The 14514-nt window shown below is 36.1% G+C and overlaps 2 protein-coding genes across 2 annotated transcripts; both read left to right on the plus strand.

The window, feature by feature from the left end:
* Positions 1-264: 264 nt before the first annotated feature.
* Positions 265-1329, plus strand: LOC114408927. Its single transcript, XM_028372150.1, has one exon. The coding sequence runs from the start codon at positions 375-377 to the stop codon at positions 888-890; it is 516 nt and encodes a 171-aa protein (XP_028227951.1). The 5' UTR covers positions 265-374; the 3' UTR covers positions 891-1329.
* A 4704-nt stretch (positions 1330-6033) lies between these two features.
* Positions 6034-12903, plus strand: LOC114408928. Its single transcript, XM_028372151.1, has 8 exons — positions 6034-6601; positions 6694-6754; positions 8640-8875; positions 10562-10763; positions 11475-11606; positions 11711-11811; positions 11888-12006; positions 12498-12903. Exons 1-8 carry the CDS (start codon positions 6215-6217, stop codon positions 12562-12564), a joined length of 1305 nt encoding a protein of 434 aa, XP_028227952.1. The 5' UTR covers positions 6034-6214; the 3' UTR covers positions 12565-12903.
* The last annotated feature ends 1611 nt before the right edge of the window (positions 12904-14514 follow it).

Here is a 14514-nt window from a genome sequence, read left to right on the forward strand (position 1 = left end):
ATTACTATTAGTTCTTAAATATTATAATTTAATAATAAAATAATTTTAAAAATTTAACAACGAAGTTAATTAATAATTTTTTATCCAAATACTAAATTTCAATAATTATTATCATCCCATAAAGACGAATGAATACAAGTAAACACGAAGGTTGTTGTGGTTTTCACGTGAAGCAATAGATGGCGAAAGTGTGGATGTAGCATCACTCTTGTACTTTTCCAGATTCTACCCCTAAGCCGCCTCATCTTAAATAAATAGCGTTACCCTACCTTCTTCTCTCATAGTTGAATTTTTAACTTGTCTGTTCTTATCTTCATCCTACGCCAATAGCCCAAAACCTTGTTCTCTTTTTGTGGTTCATTTCTCTCTTCCAGATGCCACTTGCCGTTCTTCACCCTCACGATTTTCTCAGGAAAAACCCATCTAACCAGTACCAGACCATAATCCCTCACTCTCCCAACATGAATCCTAATAAGTCTCATCGGACTTCCCGAAACCGTAAGAAGCGGCCCGATCCAAGCCCACAAGGCGTTGTCAGCCCAGCCCGGCTCACATTATCCCCGAAACCCCAAGTCAAAAACAAGCCGCAGCAGCAACTCGTCATGGGTCAGGTCAAAATACTCAAACGCGGCCAACTTTTGACCCAAACGACGCCGGATCCACCGCCGCAGACGGAAATCGTCGATCAGAAGTTAACTCCGCAGACGGAAACCGTCGAAAAAAAGGACTTAACTTCAATCGTAGATGGTTTATATGCAGGCTATTCGATGTTGGTGATGTCTCCACCTCCTAGCTCCGTTCCGTTACCGGCTTTCATCACTAAGAAGATTGCGGTTGTTAGTGACGCCACGAGCGACTTGCGGAAAATGTTACGGCTTGATTTTCCCTAATCCTGTGGCGGTTTGTGAATGAACGAGGATTTGAACGGAGGTTGTTGGTGATTAGGGCATTGTAGTGCTCGATCTTCTCTTATTTTTTCAGCGGGAAGGTCGTGTCACGAATGCAAGTCTCTTATTGTTTAGAACTTTCTTCAGATTGCCGTACATACATGTTACTACTGGGATTAGTCTTCATACTTTTTAGATTAATTACTTTGTGATACTAATTATTAGTTTTAAGGAATAGGCTTCTGTATATCTGTGTAATGCTTTGTAAGTATTTAGGATATAGAAGCATTTTCTTCCTCTCTCAATTATGTGTCCTAGTCTTTTAAGTTTAATGTTTCTATCTCTTTTGTTAGCATTTATATTTACGAATTCGTCATTTAATTAGGGAATTCCTGTAATTGTTGATTTATGGAATACAAGGAAGAAAATAGTTTGTTGGATCTGCCTGTTTGTTTATGATTTTATTTATTTGTTGTTTGGTTTTGGTAATGGGAATGCATCAAACAAAAAATGGAAAAGGAAGATGAAATTTTGGATATTGACTGGCCGCGGTGAGGCTTTTTGGCAAAGTTTATTTGATGATTATTTGCCTATTATTTGCCTATTTTGGATATCAATGTATCTTTTAATTTTGCTGGATACATAGAGAAGCCAATGGAATTGCTCTGAAAGTCACCAAGCACTGGCTTATTTAAAGCTTTCACATTTATCTTGGTTTGAGGGACCATGGACCATATACTCTTGTATATAATTTACAATGGCTTAGTTAAATCTACCCTGATCGAGTCCAACTCGGGCAAAAGCTTAACTCTCACAATTATATCCACTAAAATACATCACAATGCTAGACAGCTAGAACTTTTAATGGCCAACTAAAATACATTACAACAAGTCACTAGTGTGCATCACCACTCTTGAGTGAAGGACTGTTACACGATACCGAATTTTCCCAATGTTAAACTGTTAGGAGTTAGAATGTTGGCTAGGACAGTTATGGTAGTTAGTAGACGGGTTAATCAGTTTGAAGGAGCTACATAAATTAGGAAGAGGATGTAAGGTAAAAAACATTCAATCTTTGTATCATTTGAGAATTGAGTTTAGCACTTGTGAATAGAGAAATCTTTAGTGCAGCGTAAATCCTTGGAAGAGAGATCTCTCCTATTTTTTGTTCTATTCATCCTATTCATTAAATTTTCTTTTCTTCTATTCTTGGTTCCTAGCACCAACACCCCTAAAAATACCATACAATACCAAAGAATTATTGAAACCAAAAAGAACCTCTTCGTCACCTAGGTTCCTTCCGTTCTTGGGTGTTGTCCAATGGCTTGGTCACCGACGGAGTGGGTCTTTGCTCTCTACAAACGATGGGGTTCCTTCTTCGATTCTTGGGAGTTCTGACTGTCTCGGTCTCCAAAGTTTTTCCTTGATTTTTCCAATCGTGTGTCCTATCGCTTTTTCTCATCTTGGGCTATGAAGTAGTTCGTTCTACTTGCAATAGACAGCTTGAACTGCTCCTGATGGGGAAGAACAAGGGTCGTCAATCGCACTCAGCTGCAAAGCAAATTATGGTGAAGAGTATTACCTCAGGTTCAGGTAAATCTCAAACATTTGCTACTTTTGGTCTAGCTGGTTGCTTGGATGTTGTCCAAGCAAATCAGAATGCTTATACTGCTTCACAGGATAATCTTGTAGGCAAGGTGCTCGTAAAAAAGGCAGGGACAAGTTCTGCAAAAACTGATGATGTCGCACACCAAGTGTTTGATAATTTGTCGGAATGCAGTGCTGAATCTGAATCTTCCCCAGAGGTTTCTTGCACCTTAAGGGACAATGATTCAATCACTAATGATGATTCATCTCACTCCTGTGGCTCTAAGTCATCACCACAGCTAGACGACAATAAGGCTCCCACTCCTTGGGTCAATCTGTTCAAAGATAACAAAAACCCTTCCAAAGGTTTTGGAATGAAGTTCTCTCCTCCACCCTCTGATGATGAAGTGTTGTTGGAAGGAACTGATTTGCAACCCCTGGAAGAGGCTTGGGGACATAGCTTTATTGGCTATGTGGCTGGCCGCTTCCCAGGAAAGAAAGCTCTGTTGGATTGTTGCCAAAAATGTGGAGTCAAGTTTTCATACTCAGCTCATGAAAGTGTTTGACTGGTGTTTAAATTTGAGTCTGAGGAACCAAGTCCTCTCTGCAGGCCCTTACTTCATATTTCAAAGACCCCTACTGCTGAAGGTTATGCCAGCATTCTTTGACTTTGGCAATGAGGAGCTCAGCAAGATCCCTGTCTGGGTTAAACTCAGAAATCTTCCTCTAGAGCTTTGGAATCCTTAAGCCTTCAGAAAAATCCTGTCCAAGATTGGTTCGCCCATTCGATCTGACCATCTTACTGCTTCTAAGGGGTCTATTTCTTTTGCTAGAGCTTTAGTTGAGGTTGATGCTTCTTTGGAGCTCATCGATAAAGTGCGATTTAGACTTCTTACAGGGAAGACTTTTGTGCAAAAGATTGAGTATGAAAATAGATCTTCTTTTTGCACTCACTACAAGATGATTGGGCACCGCCTCACTAATTATAAAACTGTCACTGCGAATAAGCTTGTTCTCATCACAGCCTGCCCCACCTTGGATCAGCCACAAGTGGGTGATTCAGCAATGCCCCCACATACCAATACAGCAGGCCCCTCTGATAATCCAAAGAATGTTCAGACTAATTTGTCTATCACTCTTCACAAAAAATATGTTCTGGTTGCAAATCATGTTTCTGTCCTTCAGAATTCTTCTGACCTCAACGAAACAGGGAACACTGAGTTTGGTGATCCTATAGAAGAGGGGCTTGTTCAGGTGAAAACAAAACACCAGAAAAAAGGTAAAAAAAAGTGAAACTCATAAAGACAACCCATACTAAAGATATGCAAGCTGATGTCCAAAGAGGAAGAAATCATAAAATTGTAACTAGGGTCGGGGAGGCTTCCTCCCGTCCGAATCCATGATCATTGCCTCTTGGAACATCAGAGGCTTTAATTTGCCTCTGAAGCATCATGTGATGCAGAGCTTCAAGTCATGAGGTTTCAAAGGCAAATTAAAGGTGGGGCAGGCTGTGATGAGAACAGACTTATTCACAGTGACAGTTTTACAATTAGTGAGGCAGTGCCCAATTATCTTGCAGTGAGTGCAAAAAGAAGGTCTATTTTCATACTCAATCTTTTGCACAAAAGTCTTCCCTGTAAGAAGTCTAAATCACACTTCATCAATGAGCTCCAAAGAAGCATTAACCTCAACTAAAGTTCTAGCAAAAGAAATAGACCCCTTAGAAGCAATAAAATGGTCAAATTGAATGGGTGAACCAATCTTGGACAGGATTTTCCCTAAAGCTTGAGGATTCCAAAGCTCCAGAGGAAGATTTCTGAGTTTAACCCAGACAGGGATCTTGTTGAGCTCCTCATTGCCAAAGTCAAAGAATGTTGGCATAACCTTCAGCAGTAGGGGTCTTTGAAATATGAAGTAAGGGCCTGCAGAGAGGACTTGGTTCAGATCATCCTCAGACTCAAATTTATACATCAGCCAACCACTTTCATGAGCTGAGTATGAAAACTTGACTCCCCATTTTTGGCAACAATCCAACAGAACTTTCTTTCCTGGGAAGCGGCCAGCCACATAGCCAATAAGACTATGTCCCCAAGCCTATTCCAGGGGTTAAAAATCAGTTTCTTCCAATAGCACTTCATCATCAGAGGGTGGAGGGGAGAACTTCATTCCAAAACTTTTGGAAGGGTTTCTGTTATCTTTGAACAGATTGACCCAAGGAGTGGGAGCCTTATTGTCGTCTAGTTGCGGTGATGACTTAGAGCCACAGGAGTGAGATGAATCATCATCAGTGGTTGAATCATTGTTCCCTAAGGTGCAAGAAACCTCTGGGGAAGATTCAGATTCAGCACTGCATTCCAACAAATTATCAAACACTTGGTGTGCGACATCATCAGTTTTTACAGAACTTGTCCCTGCCTTTTTTACGAGCACCTTGCCTACAAGATTATCCTGTGAAGCAGTATAAGCATTCTGATTTGCTTGGACAACATCCAAGCAACAAGCCAGACCAGAAGTAGCAAATGTTTGAGATTTACCTGAACCTGAGGTAGTACCCTTCACCATAATTTGCTTTGCAGCTGAGTGCGATTGACAACCCTTGTTCTTCCCCATCAGGAGCAGTTCAAGCTGGCTATTGCAAGTAGTAACGAACTACTTCATAGCCCAAGATGAGAAAAAGTGATAAGGCACACGATTGGATAAATCAAGGAAAAACTTGGGAGACCGAGGCAATCAGAACTCCCTAGGATCGAAGAAGGAACCCCAACATTTGTAGAGAGCAAAGACTCACTCCGTCGATGGCCAAGCTACTGGGCAACACCCAAGCACGGAAGGAACCTAGGTGACGAGGAGGTTCTTTTAGGTTCTAGTGGAAGTGATGTGCTAACGCTATGTTGGGTTGAACAGATAGAAACAAAGAGACACAAACAAAAATATTGTCTCAATATTTGGTGCGCATGATTTTAAATAGAAATAACTCAAATAAGTTACCAGAGCATTAAAATTCCTATTTTATCCATATTAACAACTTTGCAATATTATTTTTACTTGATTTTCCACCTATTTCTTTTAAATCAAACAACAAAACATACCACTTTCTTTCTTTTCAAATTTTCTATTTATTTTATTTCTCTATTCTAAACCAAACACCTTAAACTTGCTTTTTCTTTTAGAGAATCAACCATTTTATGCAAAAATGATTTTATTATCTATTAGACTTTAATTTTTACATACTATAAAAATATTTACTCTTCAAATCAATTAAAAATAATTTTAAATACAATTTTAAAATAATGATTATATTAGTTAACAATCTTATTATATTAATTTATAACTAAATCTTGGTGTAAGAAGTAAAATATATTTCAAATTAAAATCCTATCATTTTCTCGAGTGTTTAGAAGAGAATTATTTTATATTATATTTTTAAAAAAATTCTTATATTTTAATTTCCTCTCTTCTTATTCTCCAATATAATGTGTATCATATTTTTTAAGAACGTGTTTTATATTTTTTTTTCCTGAATTAAACGGTGCTTTGTATTTCAGTTCATTTTCACCGTGAATGAGATTATATATTCCCGGTTCCCAACCTTTCTTCTCTACTGTTTTCAATTTCTGCAAAAACCCCTCAACAGTTTCTCCTCACTCGTTGCTTATCGGCACTTCTCCTTCTTCGGAATTCACCCCTTATCGAAATAATTTGTTCTTGTTTCCTTCCAAAAAAAACCCTAGCTAGCTTCCATGGCGTCCAAGAAGAAGCACTCAGAGGGCATCGCCTTGTTGTCCATGTACAACGACGAGGAAGACGACGAAATGGAGGACGCAGAAGACGAAGGCGACGAAGAAGAAGGTGATGCAGGGATGCGGATGGAAGAAGATGCCGCCGGAGATGCGAGATTTGCAGCGGAGGAAGATTCCGCCAATAGAACAGCCATCGTTGATTCCGGCAACGAGGGCGGCGCTGATGAGGGGTTCATTCCGGCGGAGAAGAGTAGGGTTGGGACTTCGACGCCGCAGACGAACAATTTGATCTCTCCACCGCTGGAGCAACCGAGGATTGGTCGGAAAGGGGCGCTTACGATAGTGGATTATGGGCATGATGAAGTGGCAATGTCACCTGAGCCTGAGGTACTCCTTCTCCTTGAATTGAAGGGCTTCTACTATCCGAAAGTGGATATTTTGAATTGTAAATAATGCGTGTTTGCTGGTTCTGATTGCAGGAGGGAGAGATATATGGTAGCGTTCGAGTCGTGATTGGGGATCAGCTTCATGCCACCAACGGTGAGTTTAATTTTTGTTCGGCATTTAGATTATTATACATGCAAACTGCTAAGAAGTTCAATTTGCTTGAATATCATTTTTTTAAGCTTCCCACACCTCTTTGTGTTAATAATAAAGGTTTAATAGGGATTACTTGACTAGTCTTTTTGGTGTTCAGCAATGTTGCCTTGCTTTATACTTTTGTCATGCAGCTTATTCCAAATGGAACCGTGGGACTTTAAAAATTCACTAGTTTTTTTTTTTATCAGCAAATGTTAGTTGTTAATTGTTAATTTTTTGTTAGCGGGAGGGATTGAACCCACTATCTTTCCCCCTTCCCTTCTCCCTTAACTAACCACCCAACCCACCTTATATCTCCTCACTATTATATTGTTCTTATCAAGAGGGCGGATCCTGGCACAACCGGTTGGTCATGGGTTTGAATCTGGAAACAGCCTCTTTGCATATGCAAGGGGAAGGCTGCATATAATGACCCTCCCTGTACCTTCTTGAAGCGAGGAGCCTTCTGGCACCAGGGTAGTACATTAGTTTTATACTTTTCTTATTAGTCATAGATGTCTTGGTCTGGCTGACTGGCTGATAATATTGAATGAGACCTTATAGCTAGGAGCCTTCTGGCACCAGGGTAGTACATTAGTTTTATACTGTTCTTATCAGTCATAGATGTCTTGGTCTGGCTGGCTGGCTGATAATGTTGAATGCAACCTTATAGCGTAAGTTACTGGGTAATCATGGTTATAACTCTATGATTGGTTTATTATAAATAAATTCTATGAAAATCTGTATGATATATATGTTGATTCATGATAAATGGCCCAGGTTCATGTCAAGGTTTCACATAGTGGGCTATAGTGCCACTATAGTGGCATAGCATGCAAGCAAAATAGTGGCCATTATGAATGGGATGGCAGCACTATCTCTTGATTCCAAAAAAGGCCCTCCAAAAAAATAATGTTAGGACTTGTTTGATGGGGAATATTTTTGGGATTTCAAATTCTAAAACAATATTTTGCTTATAAAATCAATCAAAAAACTGTCACTTCTTACTTTCTCTCTCAACCGAACCCTAACTTCTGTACAACGCCTCATGATCCGGCTCTCTGACGACTGGTTTCTCACTTTCTCTCTCTTCCTGTGTTTTCTCTTCTCCAGTGACTGGTTTCTCTGCCTCTGTTTTGGAGAATTTTTATTAATTATATGCATATAGTATAAGTTATATGAGTCATAGTTATTGGAATCTTGTAATTTACTATTCGAATCCTATGATTCGATACAATTCGACTACCTGTGAATCATATCATAAGATGAATCTTAAATGACTGTATTTTATGATACATGAATGAATTTGAGGAATTTTGTATCATCAATACGGATCACATGATTCAACATTGAAAATTCATATAATCTTAAATTGTAAAATGAAATGGAATCGAAGAAATATTCTTTATCCTATTTGACTATTCCACTACATTATTTACCACTCACTCATTCAATGAATGTACTCTATTTAGCTATTTAAATGCTTTGTTTCCATTCTTCTAAAATAAAGGCTTCACAAACTTAGATGCAACTAATAATTCTGTTTTGTAAGACTTCTAATAAAGGTTTGGGTTATTTAATATTTTTTTTCTTTTGAAGTATTTCATATACTGTGGTCCTTACTTGGGTTTTTGTGAATGAGGTTGAGCAGAAGGAGTGCATTGATGGTTCTGTTTCACTACTTGTTATGCTTATGAATGGGTGTAAATAAAAAAGGGAATAACAGCATGCTTATATTCTATTTTCAGAAGAGGCTATTGCCTTCTTTAATTTATTTGATTACATTACTATCGTTGTAGATGCATTTCTTTTATGTCTTAGTACCTTATGGAATATGTTATTGCAGGTGATTTTCAAGACAGAACACCTTTGGGAACAGTCCAAGTTTTGACACCTAGCAATCAAGCTAACACTCCCCAGTTCTCTGAGCCATTGAAATCTGATACCATGAACAATGATGCTGTGATCAGATCAGAGGATGCAGAACTTGGAGAAGCTGATCAAGAAGAGCAAAAATATGTAGATCCATTGGATAAATTTCTCCTTCCCCCACCAAAAGCTAAATGCTCGGAGGAGCTACAAGTAAGTTCTGTTAAAATGGTTCAATTACTATCAATTGTTGAATGCCATTTTGATATATTATAAAGTAGCTTGCACTGCTTAGACTGGTTTGCTTTGGTCCTTTCCTCTGTTTTTTGTGTGGGCATCATATTAGAATCACAAGAATCATAAGATTCAAATCCAATTCAATTCAGAGCCATTGTTTCAGATTGCTGTGTATTAATTTGACTTTGAATTGCACCTCAGAAATGCTTGAATTGCATCTGAATTGCAAGAATAGTGAATCGTCTAATTTCTACATGTTGGGTAAAAAAAAAGGTTGTCGTGCATGGGACCTGATTCTGGAAAACATGATTTTAGGGTTTTTTAAAGAAAATTTGTTTGAGATTGGAGGGAAAGTGACAAAATCTTTTACTTGGGTTGGAAACTTGGAATTGAACTGAACTTGATAATGCTGAAGCTTGAAGATGAGAGCATACTTGTTGTTTATGTTTCATTATTTTTTTGGGTCAAAAACAAAATTCCATCCGAAGACCCAAAAAACAGTATTTACTAGAACAAAAGACCAATAAAGGCCCAAAACCTGAGCAACACATCAGTCATTAGATGAACAAAAAGAAGTGCACGAAAGAACTAATATTCACAGTTGAATGAGGACTAGCTCTACAATAAGCCAAGATTATTCGAATTGATCGAACCAGCCTGATTAATTCATTACTGCACTTGGGCCGATTAATTCATTTAATTGTTAAAATTTTTAATTTTGAAAGAATTAATTAGTTATGATTAGAATATTTTTTTTAAAAAAAAAAGAATGTGTAGGCACCTTTAAGGAGAAAAATGTCACTGCCAATAACTTAGCCACACTCACTCCTGCTTTTAAGGGACTTGGTTTAGCATTTCATATGTTGCAGTATAAAGTCTGTTTACTTTAAATTTGCAGGCTTTTAAAAAAAGGAAACTATCTTGTTTGAAATAAAATGGGTTTCCTCTCTACACTAATATGGGTGCCTCTTCTAGTGTGTTGAGGATGTGGATATCTGTGCTGCCTACTCAGGTATACATGAATTGAGCTATTTGTGAATTATCAAATCTCAACTTATTAAATGCTTGTTCAAGCTAGTTTGTTTAGTTATACAAATAAGATCAAGCTTATAACTAGGCTCAATTATTTAAATGAGTCAAGCTCAAGTTTTGTAGGTTTGACATTAATAGCTTGTAAATACCTCGTGTGTGTGTGTGTGTGTGTGTGTGTGTGTGATGTTTGTGATTACATGTGTATCATCTAGATAATTGCAATTTTATTATTATATATTCTTTAAAATTATAATTTTGCTTATTAACATCTTATATGTATACCATTTACCTAAAATCAATTTTTTGGAGTCATATTTCAAATAGATGGTTATAATTTTTTTTTTAAGTTGTCATCTTCAAACTAAAGTCATATTTTAAATGTTTCTATCACATTTCCATTTTTCCAATTTAACAAAAGGAGGAGACAAAAAGAAAAAAAGAATGACCCTGCCCCACCATTCTATAGCTTTTAGACATTGCGTTGCGTTGCATTCGTTAATCAAGTTAAATTTTATGTTCTGGGTAGTGGGTAGGATCTAGGATGTTTCCAATTGTTAGCTCTGTTTGATGGTTTAGTATTTAGAAATTGCATTCCCTTGACATCATTGTATTTACCTTGTGTCATGGCAGAGAAAAATAAATAAATTCCTGGAGTATAAGAAGGCTGGAAAAAGCTTTAATGCAGAAGTTCGCAACAGGAAGGACTATCGTAACCCTGACTTCTTACTGCATGCAGTGAGGTACCAGGATATTGATCAAATAGGGTCTTGCTTCAGTAAAGATGTATTTGACCCTCATGGATATGATCAAAGTGACTTCTATGATGAACTAGGTAGATAACTTCTCCTCTGTCTTTTATGTTGTTGGTTGCTGTATTTGTGTGTACTTTGCTCCTTTTTGACATTTGTTTTGTTAAATATATCATCGAATCTACTGTGTTTTCTGTACATAATTATCTACATTTTCTTCTTCTGAGAATTAGGTGATTGTTAGCTGTTTATTCCCAGTAAACCAACTATTAATTTCAAGTATATTGCAGACCTCCTATATTTTTTGGATTCCAATGTTATAATTATTTTTAATTTTTAATTGTAGCATGTGTTTTCCCTGTTTCAAAGATAAATTATCATTTTGGCTGACATTCATGGCTAACTTATTAGAGCTTGCGTTAGAGTAATTATGCTATGATTGGTGAAGTATATTAGATAAAGTATTTCAAATAACTGTTAAATCAGAGAAATCACAATTTCTTTTGTTGCACTACTTCGAATATGCCTCTGATTTTGGTTTTTTTCCTGCCCCCTTTTATAGTCAAATTTTGTTGGTCTTTACTAAGTAAACTAAATACTTGCTAAGTTTAAGCAACTATTTTTAGTATGTCAAGATTTGGTAATTCATGGCATCCATTTACAATTAGTTGTTTGTAGAACTCTCCCTGTCTCAACTATTTATAGATTACTCAATGTTAGTGATGTTGCAGCTATTATTATTTTTTCCATTATATACTCCTTTTTGCTCATGTGTCTTGACTAAAACAAAACAGAAGCTGATATGAGGCGCGAAAGTGAGAGGAAAGAGCAAGAGAAGAAGAAAGCACAGAAGGTTGAATTTATTTCAGGGGGTGCACAACCAGGAATTGTAGCTAGTGCTCCTAGGATTAGCATGCCTGTTGCAGGTTCAGAAACCACCTAATTTATTTATGCAGTTGTGAAGCTGTTCCTTAGAAGTCATTTCCACATCTTTATTCTTATGGTGTTTTATATTGATTTTTTGCTGTAGGTGTTTCTGCTGTGACTGCAGGTGGTTTGCCTTTGGTGCCTGCTACTTCTGATTCTATTAATCGGGATGGTAGACAGAATAAAAAATCAAAATGGGATAGGGTATTCATCTTAACAAATTCAATAGCAACTATAGGGGCATTCTTCATTGTGCTTATGAAATTTTTGTGAATGATAGGTGGATGGTGATAGAAAAAATTCTCTGCCCTCTGCAGGGCAGGATTCTGTATCTACTATTGGGGCTCATGCAGCAATTTTATCTGCTGCTAATGCCGGTGGTGGATACATGCAATTTGCGTAAGTTGATGAGCAACCATGAACTTTCATATGCATTCTAGTTCTATCTTTTGATTCTGGTTATGCTTTCAATTTCTATGATTTGATTTTGGTTTGACGCATTTTATTGTGTAGACATTTTTTAGGTGTTTGCATATTTCCAATTTGAACATGTCAAGTCTACTACAAAATCTAGAATCTAAATTAACATATTACTTGCAGAGATTTCCAAAATTAAATATTGATTTTGAATGGTCAGTCATATACTTGAGAAACGTGTGTTTCTGTTTCAGGCCAATGTTATTTCATTGGTAAATAGTATCCCTGAGAATTTGATTTTTAACCGTGTCCGGTTCTCATATTGCTCACTTTACCTAGAGAGACAAAACTATTGTTGTGTGGTTGATGTTTTTCATTAAATTGACAGTCAAATGGATGGAATATCTAGTTATAACGACTTCCAGTTAGCTGATATAGTTGTTTGATACAATAAATCTCATTTTGTTGAACAGGCAACAAAAAAAGCGGGAGGCTGAGGAGAAAAGATCTAGTGAAAGGAGGGTAGAGAGAAGGTCGTGAGCCATTCACTGTGGGCCTGTAGTATCGAGCATTGCATATAAGCTGTGGCATAGATTTTTCTGAAACATTAATGATCGTTGACACTGTATATTCTCAAACTTGGAAAAAAATTCCTGGTCCAACCGCGCCTTTAGCTGGTATAATTCTTCCAATTCAGTATTTGTGACCCATGATCTCGTTGACTGATTGGTTGGGGGTTCGTTGTTAATGCCTAAATTTTATTTGGCTAGTGCTTGCATATTTTATTATGCAATCGACTTCCCCTAGTGGATAAGATTTTGTTATTGTAGTGCTTGCGTATTTTATTAGTCTACTATCTTCATTTCCAATTCAAGCTTATGGTAGCTGTATGGATCCTTCATCCTTGTGGGAAGATTTTCAGTATTTGATCCACATATCTTATGGCATAAGACTTATGCCCGAGGAAAGTTACTACCCAGACGTACACCCTCTAATGAGTACTTCTCTCTAAAAAAATGGGGGGTTCTTTCTACATAGGGTTTCTCTGGCATGCACAAGCTGCATAGATTAAGGGGCATTAAATACGTCCTCATAACGTGTTCCATCACTTTTTAGTAGTTTTTTTTTTTCTATATCCCTATCTTTCACATTAAATACCTTATTTATTTTAAGATAAATTACTCATTTATTTTTTATAGTTTCACAATTAGTATCTGTTATTTCTTATAGTTTAAAAGTTTAAAAATGATTTTTTTAGTTTTATAGTTTGTATTTAGTCTTTATAGTTTGAAAGTGTTTTAGTCTTTATAATTTGTATTTTAATTATTTTTTAGTTCTTACTATAAAAAAATATATTATTAATTATTATTTTTATTATAAATTATTTTATAATAAATTAGTTATGAATTATTTTTTAATATTTTTGTAATTAATTATAATTGATAATATTATTTATTTTGATGGTAAGACTACAAAAAAATTAAAATATAAAATATAGGGATTAAAAATATCATTTTTAAATTATAGGAAATAAAAGAAAATTAAAATGTAAATTATAAGGATTAAAAAAATTGTTGTTAAACTATAAGGATTAAAAAAAATTAAAATGTAAATCATAGAGACTAAAAAAATTATTTGAGATCAAATATGTAATTAAAGTTTATTTTAATTTAACAAAGAATTATAGCGGGAGCCTGGAGCATTGATACTCTTTAATTCTATTACCATTTTTAAAAGAATCTGATTGTTGTATTTTAACAAGAAAAGAATCTGATTGTTAAGCACAGCTCGTGGTGTAAACAGGTCTGACTGTTGTCTTGGAGCAACTCTTGTAAGCTGGACCGAATTAATGTTAAAATGCAATGGAGTAGTATAACCTAGTTATCTTCCCATAAATTATAACAAGTTGTGTTGCAGTATCATGGAACGAAGCTTGGTCCCATATTATAGTGCTACTTCAGGAAAAGAAATTAACAATACTAGTCATGCTTTCTAAAAACAAGAATCGAACGCATAGAATAACGAAATTAGTGGCATTGGGCCCCGTTCAATTTCAATAAAAATTACGACAGTAGTTCTCCGAGAGAATCAGTGGTTGCAGTAATTCAGCACGAATTTATGGCAAAAATTGGGAAAAGGCATTTTACAAAAAAAGAGGACTAGCATTTAGCAAGACAAAAAGACATGGTCCGAGTTAGGTATATTAACATGACACCGTCCAGTGGGATTCTGGAAATTTGATTTGTTTGAAAAAGTGGCAATGGGTTTCTGCGGTCCAGCTATTATATACGTGCACAGAGAGTTAACCATACTATACTATTAATCTTCTAACATATAGCATTTTAGTTAAAATTTAAAATTAGGAAATATATTCATTAAATAAAAAATAAGATCCATAAAAATATGTAGTTTTTAATAAATTATAAAGAAAATATTAAAGAATATTTTGCTGGCATATCTCATGTAATTTGATAAAGCTGAAGAGTCGTG

The sequence above is a fragment of the Glycine soja genome, chromosome 4 (genome assembly GCF_004193775.1).
Source record: "Glycine soja cultivar W05 chromosome 4, ASM419377v2, whole genome shotgun sequence".
Classification (NCBI taxonomy): domain Eukaryota; kingdom Viridiplantae; phylum Streptophyta; class Magnoliopsida; order Fabales; family Fabaceae; genus Glycine; species Glycine soja.